The following is a 13,967-nucleotide window of genomic DNA, read 5'->3' as shown; positions in this document are numbered from 1 at the left end:
CAATGATGAAGTACGTGTGATTAAACTACCATTTTTACGCCATGTCGGTACATCCTGTACATCCTGAGGAAGCCGACGGTTTCCTTTGGTGTGCATGCGTGTGTTAATACATTCGTCCTCGTGTGTAAATTGCTTCTATACACTCCTTGGGGTAATTCTCACACATTCATGTGAGACTAAAAACGACGAACAGAGGGATTCAATCATTTATTCCGATGCTTTGGGGATGATGCATGAAAACGCGCATATGATGAAATCTCTCGCTCAGCCGAGCTGCGTAACCTTGCTGACACCAGCTCAACAGATAAACCTGTGGGCTACTAAATAATTAGATTTTTCTTTTTTTTAAATTAACAGGTTCGTGCAAGCCGCGCACGGAGCACAACCGTTGCGAAGGACACCGGTACAAATGATGTGATGATCAAGACTTTTTCTGAGTGATGGACCCTGTTATAAAGTGCACACAATGCAGACTCCTCTGTTTCCATGGAGACCTATTATGATCCCGAGCAGCCACTATACTTTCAAACATTCCTCAGAAACCTTCCGTTTCTCCCCCTCTAACCAAATACACTCGTGGACATATTCCAGCGCTAATGCGAGGGGTCAGAGGTCATCTGGTTTTCTAACATCACAGCTGCCTTTTAGCCGCCTGCGCCTTTGGTCGTCAATTCAAAAGGAGAGCCGAGCTAATTTTAGGTCCGGCAATATGCAGACCAGGTGTAGTGCGCATGATGACCCTCTCGCTTCGGCTGCGTATTAATTCAGCAGCTCTGAACCTGCTTAGATCTTGGCACAGGTTGAACCGAAAGCCCACATGTTTGATACCTGGCTTACTTTTCCTTGGCAACAAGCCGTTTTCTGTTGATAATAAGACAAACATCTTCACATTCCCTGCTAACTGTTTTGTAGCCGTTATTCAGATGTGCGCTTGCAGTTTATCGGTGTTGCGTACTCTGCTAACACCCCTCCTACCGCCTCAGGCCCACACCTATTCTGCCAGTTGTTCAGGGGGGGGGTTTCATCTCCAGTAAGTTGCATCCAGGAGAACAGCAAAGGGAAGAAATCTTTTTTACTGCCTCCAAAAACGGGTATTCATGTTGTAGTCGGGCACTGTTCAGAACCTGCAATTCCCAGCTGAGGCGGAGAATACCAGATGGGTCTATTTCAATTACTTTTTGTATGCACATGCAAGGGCCTGCTCATTTATTTATGCATTACACAGGAGGGAGCTTTGAGTTTCACTAAGTTGGAGCTTTTTGGATTCGACGTATTTCCGTCCTTCCCCAGAAGCTGAGCTCTTTTCACAGCTTTACACCAAAGCTGCATTATTTCATTGTTCTACTTTCGGGTTCCCAGCAAACTCTCACTCACCCTGCCTATTTTGAGACGCTCCTAATAATGTAGCTAAGCTGTGCAAATCAATACATGGCGGCATGTACCAAAGTGATGGTTGGCTTAGTTACCTGCGATATGAAATATCAAAGAGATAGGAAATGTGCAACTTTCAACTCCCGAAGATGAGAACTGTAACGTGTCGCGGGGAAAAAAATGGGCCTGTGCCGATATTTCCTAAAGTTCCTGGGAAAAGTGGCACCTCATTATGCTGATTGCCTGTAGTGTGTGAGGCGGAGGAGAGCAGGGGGGGATATAAATGTACTGTCCCTATCACACCGGCTGCTGGTACATTATGCATCAGGAGGTTACTTTTACAATCAGCACGAGACATGTAAACATCAACAATAAAAGCCTTGCTATTAATAATGATGAATTTGTTACAGTTTTAATTGTGCACTTGTATAAGTTTACTGTCATTTTCTGCTATAATGACTCATACTAGGGAAAACTGGTATCTTTAATTACGCTCCCACCCAGACCATCGCCGACCTGACCTGGAATTTAAATTCAGAAATGCAAATCGTGCCTCCCCCCACGGCGGCCGGCGCCTCGTCCCACGTGGCCGGGCGTGGTCTTTGTTGGTGGATGGGGGCGGGCGGCACGGTGGGAACTTTTTTCAAACTGCCGGCCGGTCGAACAAAAGTAGCGGCTCGAGCCGGAAACAGGGAAGGGACGGAAACTGCTTGACCAGATTGGCGTTTAGTCCGACGGATCCCGGACGAGCGCCGCCGTGAAATACGCTGAATAATGTTTCACGCAGACGCCTGCACAGCTTTTTTTATGCGTAATAGGGCATGATGAATTATGACTTACTGGCGCAGGTGTATTAGGCGAACAAGTGCCAGCATAATGTTTGTAGTTAAAATATCCATTGATTAATTGGGTGTATTGTGTCAGAGCGCAGAGCCGCGTCTGCTTCGTCTGGAGCGCCCGCCCATTGGGTTTTCTGCGGAGCGATAGTGGGAGATTGATTATAGTCTCCGGGATTTGCCGTGGAGAAAGCCAGAGCTTGCGTGGACTGCGATCCGCTCCACCATCAGTACAGGGGACAACAATTAGCAACGGCTCGTTTCATCCCGACTCCACAGCCTCCTGTCTTCCACCAGGTAGCCAATCTAAATACGCGTAAGGCACGCTGGACTTTTTTTTTTTTTTTTTTTTTTTTACAGAGGAGGCTGAGAGTGTGAATTGCTCCGCAGTCTCGGATGCGTACGGGGAGTGGGCTGGGTCGCCTAGGCGCCTGGTAGACGCACACGTCGTCAGCGAGCAGGGAAGAAAAAAGCGATAGGTGAGGGTGCGCGCGAGGGGAACGCGACACCCGAGGCTTTTCTTGCTGGAGAAGGACGCTGTGGAGGGGAACCGCACGCGGGCAGCCCGCCGGACCCGCCGGCTGTGGACCTTCAGCACGAGCACCGGCCGCTTTTGTCTCCCGGGATTCGGGGACCTTCTTCTCTTCGGATTCGGGACCTGCAGTTGAGCACGTTGCCGAACCCCGGCCGGACCGCGCGTCCTCACCGAACGGGAGCGTTGGAAGGGAATCCGCGGGGCAAGACACGCACGCAATGGCAACCGGTGCGCTCCTTCTTGCCTGCGCGCTGCTCGGTAAGTGCTCCGGAGAAGCTGTCAGCCCGCGGTTCGGCACGATTCTCTTCCCCCGCGTCGGGTTCGGTTAACGAGCCGCCCGACGGTCACACCTGTGCGAGGCGCGTGCGTCGCAGCGGCTCGCTCGGGAAAGCGACTACTAGTCGTCATGAGTCAGGTGGAAGTAGAGTAATCACTGCAATAATAACAGATGCCCGGGGACAGCTGTGTGCGCGCGTGCGTGTGTGCGTGCACGCGCGCGTCTTGAACTAGGTTAATGTGATATTTGGACTTGATTCGCAGATTAACCCTGACAGTAGGACCCCCGGTGTTAAAGAGCTGATGTGGTCACACACTGATAGACGGGCATCATGTACACACCTGGATCACACACCAGCACTAACATGAAGTCTTCCAGCCACTGGAGCCGCTCACACGTTCGTCACGTGAGCTGCAGTTTATTGGATTTCACAGACAAATACAAGTTGGAGCTTTCGCACCCCGTGGAACACAGCGACGCTTGCAAAAGTCCACCCAGGGCCGAGGCTGCTGACACACACACACACACACACACACACACACACACACACACACACACACACACACACACACACACACACACACACACCGCATCCTGCCTGTGGACTGTCCCAAACAAACACCAGATGGCTTTTCTGTTCCTGGACTGGGAGGCCTGTTGGTGGGGACGGGGGAGGAGGGGGTGGGAGTGGGAGATTGGCCCACTGGAGGCCCCCCACTCGGCCAAGAGGATTACTAAGCAGCGCCTTGCTCCGCGGCCCCCCTCAGCCCATCTGAAGCCACTTTCACTGGGGGGGGGGGGGCGCGAGTCGGCCCCCGACAAACGAGCCGAGCTGAGGCAGAGTGCACGCGCTCAGCGCAGGTCCTGTCTGTAATGTAGGCAGCATTAAGGAGGGCTTTATATTACGTAATAGGCATGAATCATTTGGTTGGAGTGAAAGCGGTTTGAGGTGGAGGAGAATGTCATGTGTGAGAGGAGAAGCTTTGGTTTTATGCACTGGATCGCTGGCACAAATCACAAGGCCACTCGTGCCATTTTCTGATCCTCCTCATCTTAAAATTAGAAATATTTATTATTACAGCAGTTTTTACATCTCTTCCTTTGCAGAACATTTGACTTTAGCCTTTGATATGTGAATAGATTATAGCCTCTGTGGGAACAGACGAATGAAGCGGCGACTTCAACCTGCAGCTGTGAAGTATCCGACTGATGATGTCATCAGGACGTCACACTGAAATAGCACGTGTTCATAAAAAAAGAGAATCGAGTTTAAATAGGCTCTGTAGATTCTCAGTCATCCAGCTGAGGTTGTTTGAAAGTGGAGTCATGGGAACTGGGTTTGATTGAACCACCAAGAAAAAAAAAGGCCTCTCATTGTGATGCATTTTCAATTATGCAGCCGGCAACAAGAATCGTTTACCATTTCACTGCACCCACCTAAACCCCCCCACAACAGGGAGGCCGCTCCATCTCAATGAAGGATGCAACCGTGATGCTAAGGTATTAATAGCACATCACATGATAACATATGAAAATTACTCCATCAATGATTTATCGGTTCCAGGGACTCGTACGCGCACGAGCATCTGTGATAGTGTCTATTTTTTTTTTTTTTTTTGATCATCTGTCGTACGGTCGCATGTGACAGCGAGGACACGTGTTCGCACTAGCTGTGGGGGGGGAGGAGGGGAATCAAATAAAGGTGGGTGACAGCTGTGTTAGACGGCAAGTGTCATAGTCATCGTTGAGCCCAGAGGTGCCATCGCCGCGGCGATTTTGGCTGGAAATTCTTCTATGGGGTTATTTATGCTGCTGAGTTTGCAAGCAGGTGTGAGTGAGTGTGCGTCCACGGGCGTCTGTGTGGCACCGGGGTGTGTGATATAAAGCGTATATAAAAAAAGCCTCGCCTGGAGGAGCGAATGTTTATTAGCTCCACCATCAGGATGTCTCCTTCTCCCCCACAGAGAGAGAGGCCGGTGCCATGTGTTTGGCGTGTGTGTGTGTGTGTGTGTGTGTGTGTGTGGGGGGGGGGTTATTGTGTGTTTGAAACCCAGAGCACCTGAAGCCGCGCGGGTTTATATAACTTAAGTTTTCCAGGCGTGAGTGGTTTCTGTTGAACGGGCTGACAGCGAAGCAGCCCAGGTTCTAATGAGCTGCCACCGGTTCTGTTCATCAGCTGGTCTCGGAGCAGCTTTGCGTTGTCGAGAGCAAAAAAGCCTCAAGCAGATGAATGCATTTAGTTTGTGCAGCCCGTCCCGATTAATGATCAGAGGAGCGGCTTGCTTTTCACCGTGCTCGTCGGGTTCCTTTATTTCTAGTGCGATCGTTGATGCTATTTTGGGCGACGGTCGCCTGTTACACTTCTATCGATTGAAGGGAAAGTTTTGTAGCAGCGTCATCCAAGTGGATGCGTCTCAGCAGATGGACTCTGAAGCCAAGTGTGTAGAAGCGCTCCAGTCGGACGGCGTAATGGGCCTTCAGAGCGCTGACTGCCTGCCATTCATTTGTATGTTGGTGGACGGGCTCCACTTACAGCCACTTAACAGAAGATTATGTTTTCCATGTGGTCGTGTGACAATTATCCCACAATGCCACCAATGTAAGAGCGATATTTAACAGCGGGTTGATTAGAAATGTGTCCGAGGGACCGACTCCGTCAGAGGCCGGCGTGGAACTCATTTCTGTTTCCAGTGACCCGTCGGGTTCCACTCGGAGGCATTTCAAACTTTATCAGCATCCAGACGTCGCCGGGCTGCTCCCCGAAGCCCGGCCCGGCCGCGCCTCTCTCCCGGGCGCCGGGGACAACTGGACCCCCCCACCCCCCCAACCCCCCACAGTGACTTTGGGTCGTGCGCCTCATCCCGCCTCCAGTCAGCTGCTGCCACACATGCGCGAGTCCTTCCTGTGTGTGCGTGAGCGGCGTCTAGACAGCGGAGCATACCAGCAGCACCGGCTGTTTGGACAACTGGGCCGCGTCCAGTCCAGGGCTAATGCGCTATACAGCTCTGCTCTAGCTCCATTTCAGCAGTGGCACCCGCTCGTTGTGGGGTTGGTGGGGAGTTCGTGGCTAATCAGCCGGAGATTAAGCGGCGTCGTGAGGCGTTTTGGCTGCATCGGCGCTCCCCTGTATCTCCGCGTTCATCCTATTGCTCAGCGGTGGAGTCATTAGCGTTAGCACGTCGGCATGCCAGTTGCGTTGGCAGCCGTACGCGCCCCCGTCACATCGGAGCTGTCATCGTGCTTAGCAGACGAGGCGGCCGCCCGTGAATCACACTTCTATTCATCATTTTCATAGAGATTAATTATCGTACCATTGGTTCTAGGTCGTTTGTGTTTTTGAGGATTGGGGTGAATCTGGTCGTGACGTCACAGGGGTGAAGCTATGTTTAATAAGCTGTGGAGGAGTTGGGAGCGCAGGCGCGCGATCGTCCAAACTTTTGTTAGTCATTATTTGTGACATTTCGCCACCAGAAGCCGAGGACCTCCTTCCTCCTTGTGCAGCTGTCTCATCACGGCGCTCTTTGCTCCCCTTTGTTTTTTTCCTATTTCATGTGCCTGCTACATTCTCTGGTTTGCATCACACGCATTAGACCCACATCGTCGTGTACCCGGGACAAGGCGCCTTCTGTGCTACTGTGTTATTTCTCGTATCATAGCGTTGTTGACTGAACTGACAAAATACAAGCGGCAGAAGCGCCGGCGCTCGCTCGCCTGTCACTTCCCGAGCGCGCGGGACGTTCTCAGTCGAGGTCGGTTAAACCCGAGAGGCGTGATGAATAGGAACGGGCCGTCCTCAGGTCAGCCAGCTCGTGTTCGCCTGGATCGATGGAAGGGGATGAAAGGCGGGTGACTGTGCTGCCATGGGGGTGTTTGTGCTGGTGGACAAGTCAAACTGGTTACGACTGTGTACAACCCACAGGGTGAGTAATTGCTGTGTAATACAGGCTTCACAGCCAGATACTGAAACTCCCACTCAACCACGGCACAGTCCTCAGCTATCAGGTTCCCTCCTCCCTCTTCAAGGCCTGTGCTGGGGAATAAAACAACTCCCCTTTCGTTTGAGCCTTCAGAAAACATCAAGGAAACGTCTTAAAGACGTTTGAGATTGAAGCGGCTGAACTTAATTGCGAACTGAGCAATAAGTCAAACACTGGAGTTGGTTGTGGATAATCACGGCTAGATTTTATTATTTTATTTTTGTGACGATCCTCCCCCGTGACCCAGATCTGAGCCGTAGTCTCTCCGCTTCACACGGGGAAGATGAGTGACTGTGTGAAGTGAAACAAAGTTCTTGAGGGAGACTTCCTGCCTGTCACAGCGCATCAGGAGAGTGGCTGTGGCTGGAGACGGGGAAAGAGGCAGCGTCTGCTCCGAGTCTGATTTAGATTCTGGCGGCGGCACCTCCAGATAGCGGTCAGGACCCTCGGACGCTGCGCGGCCGTGCTCGTCTCTTCACGCCTCGGATTGTCTCCCGTGTTTGAAGATAACAACCCGCCAACAGCCCTTTAGCCAGATGCTCCTTTGGGCCGATTTGCATGGACCTCTGCCTCGCCTCACTCCCACTTTAAAAGCCACTCCAGCCGCCTCCCCCTCCTCCTTCAGAGAATAGCCCCTGACCTCCCTTCCTCCCCCACTCTTTTCTAAACAATACAGTGCCAAGCCCACCTCCTCTTCAAAGAACACTAATTGCGAACCGGCCTCAAGAGTCAAAGCAGATATTTCCATCTCCTTCACAGTGTCTGGGGAGGAATCAGCATTTAACAGCTACATCTACCTGCAAACGCCCAACTGTCTTTTTTGACCGTTCACAAGACAAACCCAGGCTGCTAAACCTCTCGGATTAGTCTGCTCCTCCCCCCCGCGGTGCTGTTTGATGTTGGGAGCAATGATGACTTAGATAAAAAAGGAAGTGACTCAACTCAAAGCTCACACTGATGCGATTGAAGTGCATTCTGTCCCGGCTTCATGTGTTTGGTTGCACAGGCAGAAGCCCCCACGGCGGCCGCCGCTCCGCCGCTGCCTTGCTCGATCCTGCACCCGAGCGGTTGCAAGCCAGGCGCAGTCGCCATGGCGACCGCTCCCCACCTGCACGCCGCCGATGCTTATTCAGTAACGCTTTGCATGTTCAGGGACAGATGAGCGCGGCCGAGTACATGTCTACACGCGTGCTGAATCGTTTTTAGCCCCATTAAAAACTTTCTTACATAACAATGAAAAGCACTCCACCGACTTTTCCACTTCGTTTCATGCTCTTCCTTTTTTTTTTCCACATCGCACCTAAAGCCAAAGAGATGCATGTGCGTGTTTGTGCATCTAATTGCTTATGCATAAATGCATGAATTTACAATCGCATGTCTTTTACTGCCTGAAAGGCAAAATGACTGACAATGGCAGAAAAAATACTCTGTTTGAAGTAGACTAATTAATAGTTAATTAGTTTCCTTTCCAATCTGCAGCTTAATGCACAAACGTGGGAAGTGATAGCAAGCTGCCAGTCACACAAAAACTAACCACTGTACATAAAGGAGATACAGCTGTCAGGCTTAATTGTGCACAAGATGGATAAGGACTGAAGATAGTGGAGTTTTTTTTTTTTTTACAGCCTTGTTTTCTTTTACAGCGTTCAGTTGAATTCACTGTAACAGAAAATAACCTTTTTTTGTATTGAAATCACTCTCCTTTGTCGTGCAGACGAGGTTGGAGGATGGGCGCCTTTGGAGGGGGATGGGATGGGGGGGGGGGTCCACGCAGGACGGAGCTGGGGAGATGAGGTTAGCGGGGTAGCAGGTGTCCATATGGGGTTAATGGATTTACCCAGGGGAATAGATGGAGGCCCGTGATGTGCTGCGTTGGTTTGTGTGTGTGTGTGTGTGTGTGTGTGTGTGTGTGTGTGTGTGTGTGTGTGTGTGTGTGTGCATGGCTGCAGAGCATGCAGTTGAATACTCCTCTCCATCGTCCCTTCAGTTCAGGCACATGTTCGCTGTGACTTTAACTCTTAACCCAAACCCTCCACGCGGCACGGCCCGTTCCTCCCGTAGCCACTAACTGTAACCATCTGTCCCACTGTAAATGTTTACCCGTTTAGATCAGACTCTGTGTTTGCCCTTTGCAGGAGGCAAACAAGCAGGATGTGCATGTTTGTGTAATCGTTATCATATCTCCCCTGTCCAGATGCTGTCGAGAAGCACGACGCTGTTGTGCGGGATTTAAAAGTTGCACATTTGTCATTTCCCTGATCTGTGCGGCATAATGTAAAAGAAAAGCTCAATAGGAAAATGATGGAGAGTGTAATTACTTCAGTACTTTGGGGTTATTTATGTGAATCGGTTGATTGATCGCTCGTCTCGTTGCCGCGGGGGTTGAGTGAAGTTCTCGTTATAAGTTCTTGTATAGTATCACATGGGCCTTATTATGATTCAAATATGTGATATTCAATGTTTGCGCGTGGGCGTGTACGACTTGTTTGATCCTGGCATCGTTGGCTTGTAGGACTTTTGCAGCACATTGAGTTCATCTCCAACGCCAGGTTTGTTTTCCCGTGTCCCTTTAGGTTCCCAGCTGTGTCTTCGGGCTTCCGTCGCATTAATACTTCTGTTGGCGTTACCTGGCGCGCGTGGGGATGGCGTAGCTTTGATCATGAGCTCCCTGTGGCCTGCTGCTGCATCGCTGCAAAGCTGAGTAGCAGGTTGAGCTAATCAGTCCCCGTTAAAGGGCCAAAGTAATTATATTGACTTCATCCCATCAGAGACACATACCGCAGCATTGCACAGACTGGTTCTGCCACGTGAAGAGGAGGAAAAACAATTAGATTGAAAATGTTCGATCAAAAAGTTTTTAAATAGATCAGAGGAATCACAGTCTTGATTATTTGCGCGGAGCAATCGCTCGATAGAGCTAAAAAAGCTTGTTTTCCGTCCGTCGTGGTCCGGCAGGAAAGAGAAGCAACTCAGGGTGTGGGAGGGAGGATAAGGAGGCAGCTGTTCAGAAGAGAAGTATAGATTATGATCCGCTCTGTGTTGTTGACACTATTGACAAATACTACAGGCAACAGAAATGGAAAGCAGCAAATATGAATCGGCCCACATACAAAAAATAGCATTTATGATAAATGCACAGCTGAGTGCAGTTGAAGAGGGACACCTACAGAATGAGCCAGGCTTCAACCTCCCCATTGTTTCCATTCAGGTCCAGTCTTATTGTACCAGCTGTTATGGCCAGGAGCACAGGTGAGGTCCTCACCGTTGTAGCCCAGGGGGTCCATACATTAGGACTAGTTAACAACAGGATGGGAGGATCCTGGAGTAACACGAAGACTGTGGACGTAAGAAAATAGGACTTAACTGCCGAGAAGCAACTGGGAAATAACAGAAATATAAGTTCATAAAATAGCCCGCTTCTTCCTTTATGCACTGACTTCCATTATTGTTTCGCAGGGACCTTAGTCCATTCTGTGATCAACTCTCCTCCTGCCGTGCAGCAGCGAACCACGGTATCTAACATTAGGCTCGCCTCCTCTGCTTGTGGAGATGCCTCGGCCTCCATCGCCCGTCATCAGAGTAATCGTCGGCAGACGATTTGCCGTCGTGCGCGTCGGTGCTCCGGGGTGATGGAGCCATCTTCAAGCGACTCGTTTCTTCCCCGACTTCGCCTCTCCCCGGGCTGGGCGCAGATTTAACAGGGCACTTACGCTGCCTGTGGGGAGTCGGCGACTAACGTCTGAGAACAAAAGTACACACAGATTACTGTACATAAACTGTAACATGTACCTGCGTACACACACACTCCATGCCTGCTTCTTCCCTTGTCATCTGCTTGTTTCCTTTTTTTGAAAGCATCACAAAGCGGGATGTGGAGCCCTCCAAAAATCCCCTGGTGAGTTTCCCCTTCCCTGTAATTTTGTACCGCTAACCGTTACCTGCCTCTCCTTCACTGGAGAGGAAACTCTGCTGCCTCTCTCTCTCCCTCTCTCTCTCTCTCTCTCTCCCCTCTCTCTCTCTCTCTCTCTCTCTCTCTCTCTCTCTCTCTCTCTCTCTCTCTCTCTCTCTCTCTCTCTCTCTCTCTCTCTCTCTCTCTCCCCCCTTGTTCCCGCTCTGATTAGAGCTGCGTGGGTGTAATGGCCAGTTGTTCCGTGTGTCAGCTGTTAGTGGTCCAACTGGACAGCCGGGACAACCCCTAATGAACTCTGCAGCGCTGCATCTCTCTCCCGTCCCACATTTCTCGACGCGAGGCGCACTCGGCCTCGCACCTGTTTTCCAGCCGACAGGCGTCCAGCGGCTTCGACTCTCGTTTTCCCTTGATCGCCGAAAACGAGCTAGCTTTTTCTAATATCCACTTAAAACATTTCCAGATAATGAATCAGGACGTGGACCTGGGATTTGTTCACTTTCCATCCACAGCGTGCGTTTCGCCGGTTTCACCGTTCTGATGCGGGCGATTATTATTACTATCACCACGGGAAGAACAAGAGTGAGAGGATGACGTGTGAAGTGTAATTATTAGCGCTGCCTTCAGTCCACCGCAGGTCCATGACTCTGAGAGCTGCGAGCCTTCGTAATTAGCCACGCTGTGATTTGCGCGTGTACCCGCGGCCGTGAGCGATGACGAGCGAGCGGCCTCGCGCTCCTGCATCACACCGGCGCCGGCGGAGAGCGGAGATCCGCTCGGATCAAATTTTGATGAAGACGGCGAGATGAAATGAAAGATGAGGCAATTATGATCTTACAGGCCGCGGGACATAATGACGGCCCTGTTTGGTTTCATCGGGCTGGATTCGCATTGTGCCGAGCCCACGTCCGCGCTAAACGCCAGCGCTTTCCACATGAAAAGGTCTCCTCGTCGTTCGTTCCTGCCACTTTTATCTTTCTCCCTCCAATTTTCCCCTCATCTTGGAATCTCTGTGTCTCTCACACACTCCTGCTCTCTCTCTGGTAATGATGTTAACAGGGTCAAACGCTTTCGGGGCCCTGGAGGGAGAAAGGCGGGGCGTTTTTTGGAGCCACTGGTGAGAATGAACGCTCCTATGCTCTTCATCTCCGTCCAGTGTTTAATTGTCTTTGTCACATGTTCTGTTCAGTGTATTTTGAGCAGCGGCACCTGCGGTCCATTCCTTTAATCCCCTGTTTTTGGTGGCGCTCTGGACCCTGGAGGCAGCTGTTGTTTTGCTCCAGCTTCCTCCCTTTTCCTCCTCTTCCTCCCGTCTCCTCTCTCCGTGCGATCCTGTCCTCTCCTCCTCGCTACCTCGCCGTCTGAGAATCCTCACAAGATTTTAGATCTCTTGGATGAGTGTGAACCTCCCTTGGGGGATAGGACATTGACTGGGTCCTCTTTTTTTTTTTTTTTTTTTTTACATCCACCAAGCGTGTTCATAATTAATTCATCCTTCCCTTTCTGAAGTTACTTCGGTTCCCACACTTTTTAGCTCTGCCTGAAAGTTTATGCAGAAAGATTTTTTTAGGTGAAAGGTTTCGGTTCATTTAAACCATTAGAGGATATAATAAGCTCCAAAATTCACCTCAGTCCGAATCCATAGAATCATATTATTATTGGTATTAGTACTTGAAATTATTCTCTCTCTCATATTAGACAAAGTTGTGGTAAATAATATCAAGAGAACAGCAGAACAAAACTCCTTGTCTACGTCTCCGTTGGTTCAGTTGCATCAGGTTCTGAGGCCTTACATAACAATACTACAAACATTCTTTTGCTGAATAATAATTTCTCCATGGACGTGACATTTTATTTCATTTTTTCCTGTGTAGAACGTTTAGTATTTCTGTCTTACGACGAGCACACGCGCAAAAGCTGAATATCAGGGCTTTTAAAAGTAGCTAATGGACTTTTTCACGTCACAACACTTCATTTGTTACTGGTCTATTTTGCGTGTGTTGATCTAATACTCATCATTGTGTGCAACCACAAAGCGGCAGCAGAAACTGCAGACATCATTCATATGTGATGATGATGCTGATGCTTCCTTCGAGTCACAGACCCCATCGTATAACATATATGTGAATGCTAACAGGAAGAGCAAGGTTATTGATCATTCTGTTGGGTGACGGACAGCACAGACATTCACACCAGCACTGCTCTGCTGTGAATGTCCTCTGTGTCATTTACACCCTGCTGTGTGGTTATTACACACCTAGGAAGGTGTATAATTATCAAGTGTCATAGAAAAGCGACGATGAGAGCAGTAGGCGTGGCTGATTGTGCTCACGGCTGTTTCCACTGAGAATAAGATACTGACCGCAAATGATTGGATTAGTCTTTAACCCCCCGTCTTCCACTTAGCATAATCCTCTTTGCAGCTTTGTGTGCGTTTGTCGTCATCTGCTCTCGTTGCGCCGCGTTCTCCGGCAGCAAGGTCACTCTGAGCGCCCGTCGGCGGCCGCTCGCCGTCGTCGGACGCGCGACGCGTGCCTCCCGCGTCCAGTCGACGGGCTGCGTGGGAGGCTGAGAGATGACGCACAGGCGAGGGAAGCCAGAGAGATGAGGCGGCATCCGCAGCGCGCCAAGATGAAGATGAGTGTTAATAATAGAAAATCCGAGGCCTTGTTGAGCAAATATGGGCACTCTGTGATGGAGGCAGCGCAGCCAGAGGTGAAGAAGCGGGGAAGGTTGCGGGCTGAGGATTAATGTGGAAGGGTGCTGGAATAGAGCAATCAGTTGATGGTCTGCGGGGTTTGGTATGTCATTGTCAGCCTCTCCAAACAGCCCGCAGAGTGATGGGCACTTTGAAGTTTCACAGAGCTGCTTAAATCCTGCCTGAAAAGATGCAGAGAACCGCGAGGCACCGAGAACAGACAGGATATACAGCGAGAGATGAAGGACGACGGGAAGGATTGACGATGGGTGAAACACGGAGGAAGGGAATGAGAGTAATCAGAAGCAGGGAGGCAGCTGGTTTCAGGAGGATGACAGGAGACAGGCGAGCGCGGGTAAAGCTCCG

The 13,967-nt window shown here is 50.3% G+C and overlaps 1 protein-coding gene and 1 long non-coding RNA gene across 2 annotated transcripts in view; one reads left to right on the top strand and one right to left on the bottom strand.

Annotated features, from left to right (window-relative positions):
- Positions 1 to 2,034: 2,034 nt before the first annotated feature.
- The window catches only part of LOC114846875 (immunoglobulin superfamily member 3-like), a 49,745-nt gene continuing 37,812 nt past the window's right edge, over positions 2,035 to 13,967 (top strand). Inside the window, 1 exon segment of the mRNA XM_029136073.3 lies at positions 2,035 to 3,000. Coding sequence (XP_028991906.1) covers positions 2,961 to 3,000 — 40 coding nt within the window. The 5' untranslated portion in view covers positions 2,035 to 2,960.
- Positions 9,759 to 10,932, bottom strand: LOC121201901 (uncharacterized). The gene is made up of 3 exons (XR_005897087.2): positions 10,434 to 10,932; positions 10,164 to 10,332; positions 9,759 to 9,996 (listed from the first exon to the last, which is right to left on the bottom strand). It is a non-coding gene; the product is annotated as an uncharacterized LOC121201901 (long non-coding RNA).

Source organism: Betta splendens, chromosome 21, assembly GCF_900634795.4.
Source record: "Betta splendens chromosome 21, fBetSpl5.4, whole genome shotgun sequence".
Classification (NCBI taxonomy): domain Eukaryota; kingdom Metazoa; phylum Chordata; class Actinopteri; order Anabantiformes; family Osphronemidae; genus Betta; species Betta splendens.
Note: the sequence above shows the minus strand (reverse complement) of the source record. Positions and strands in the feature narration are given on the sequence as shown.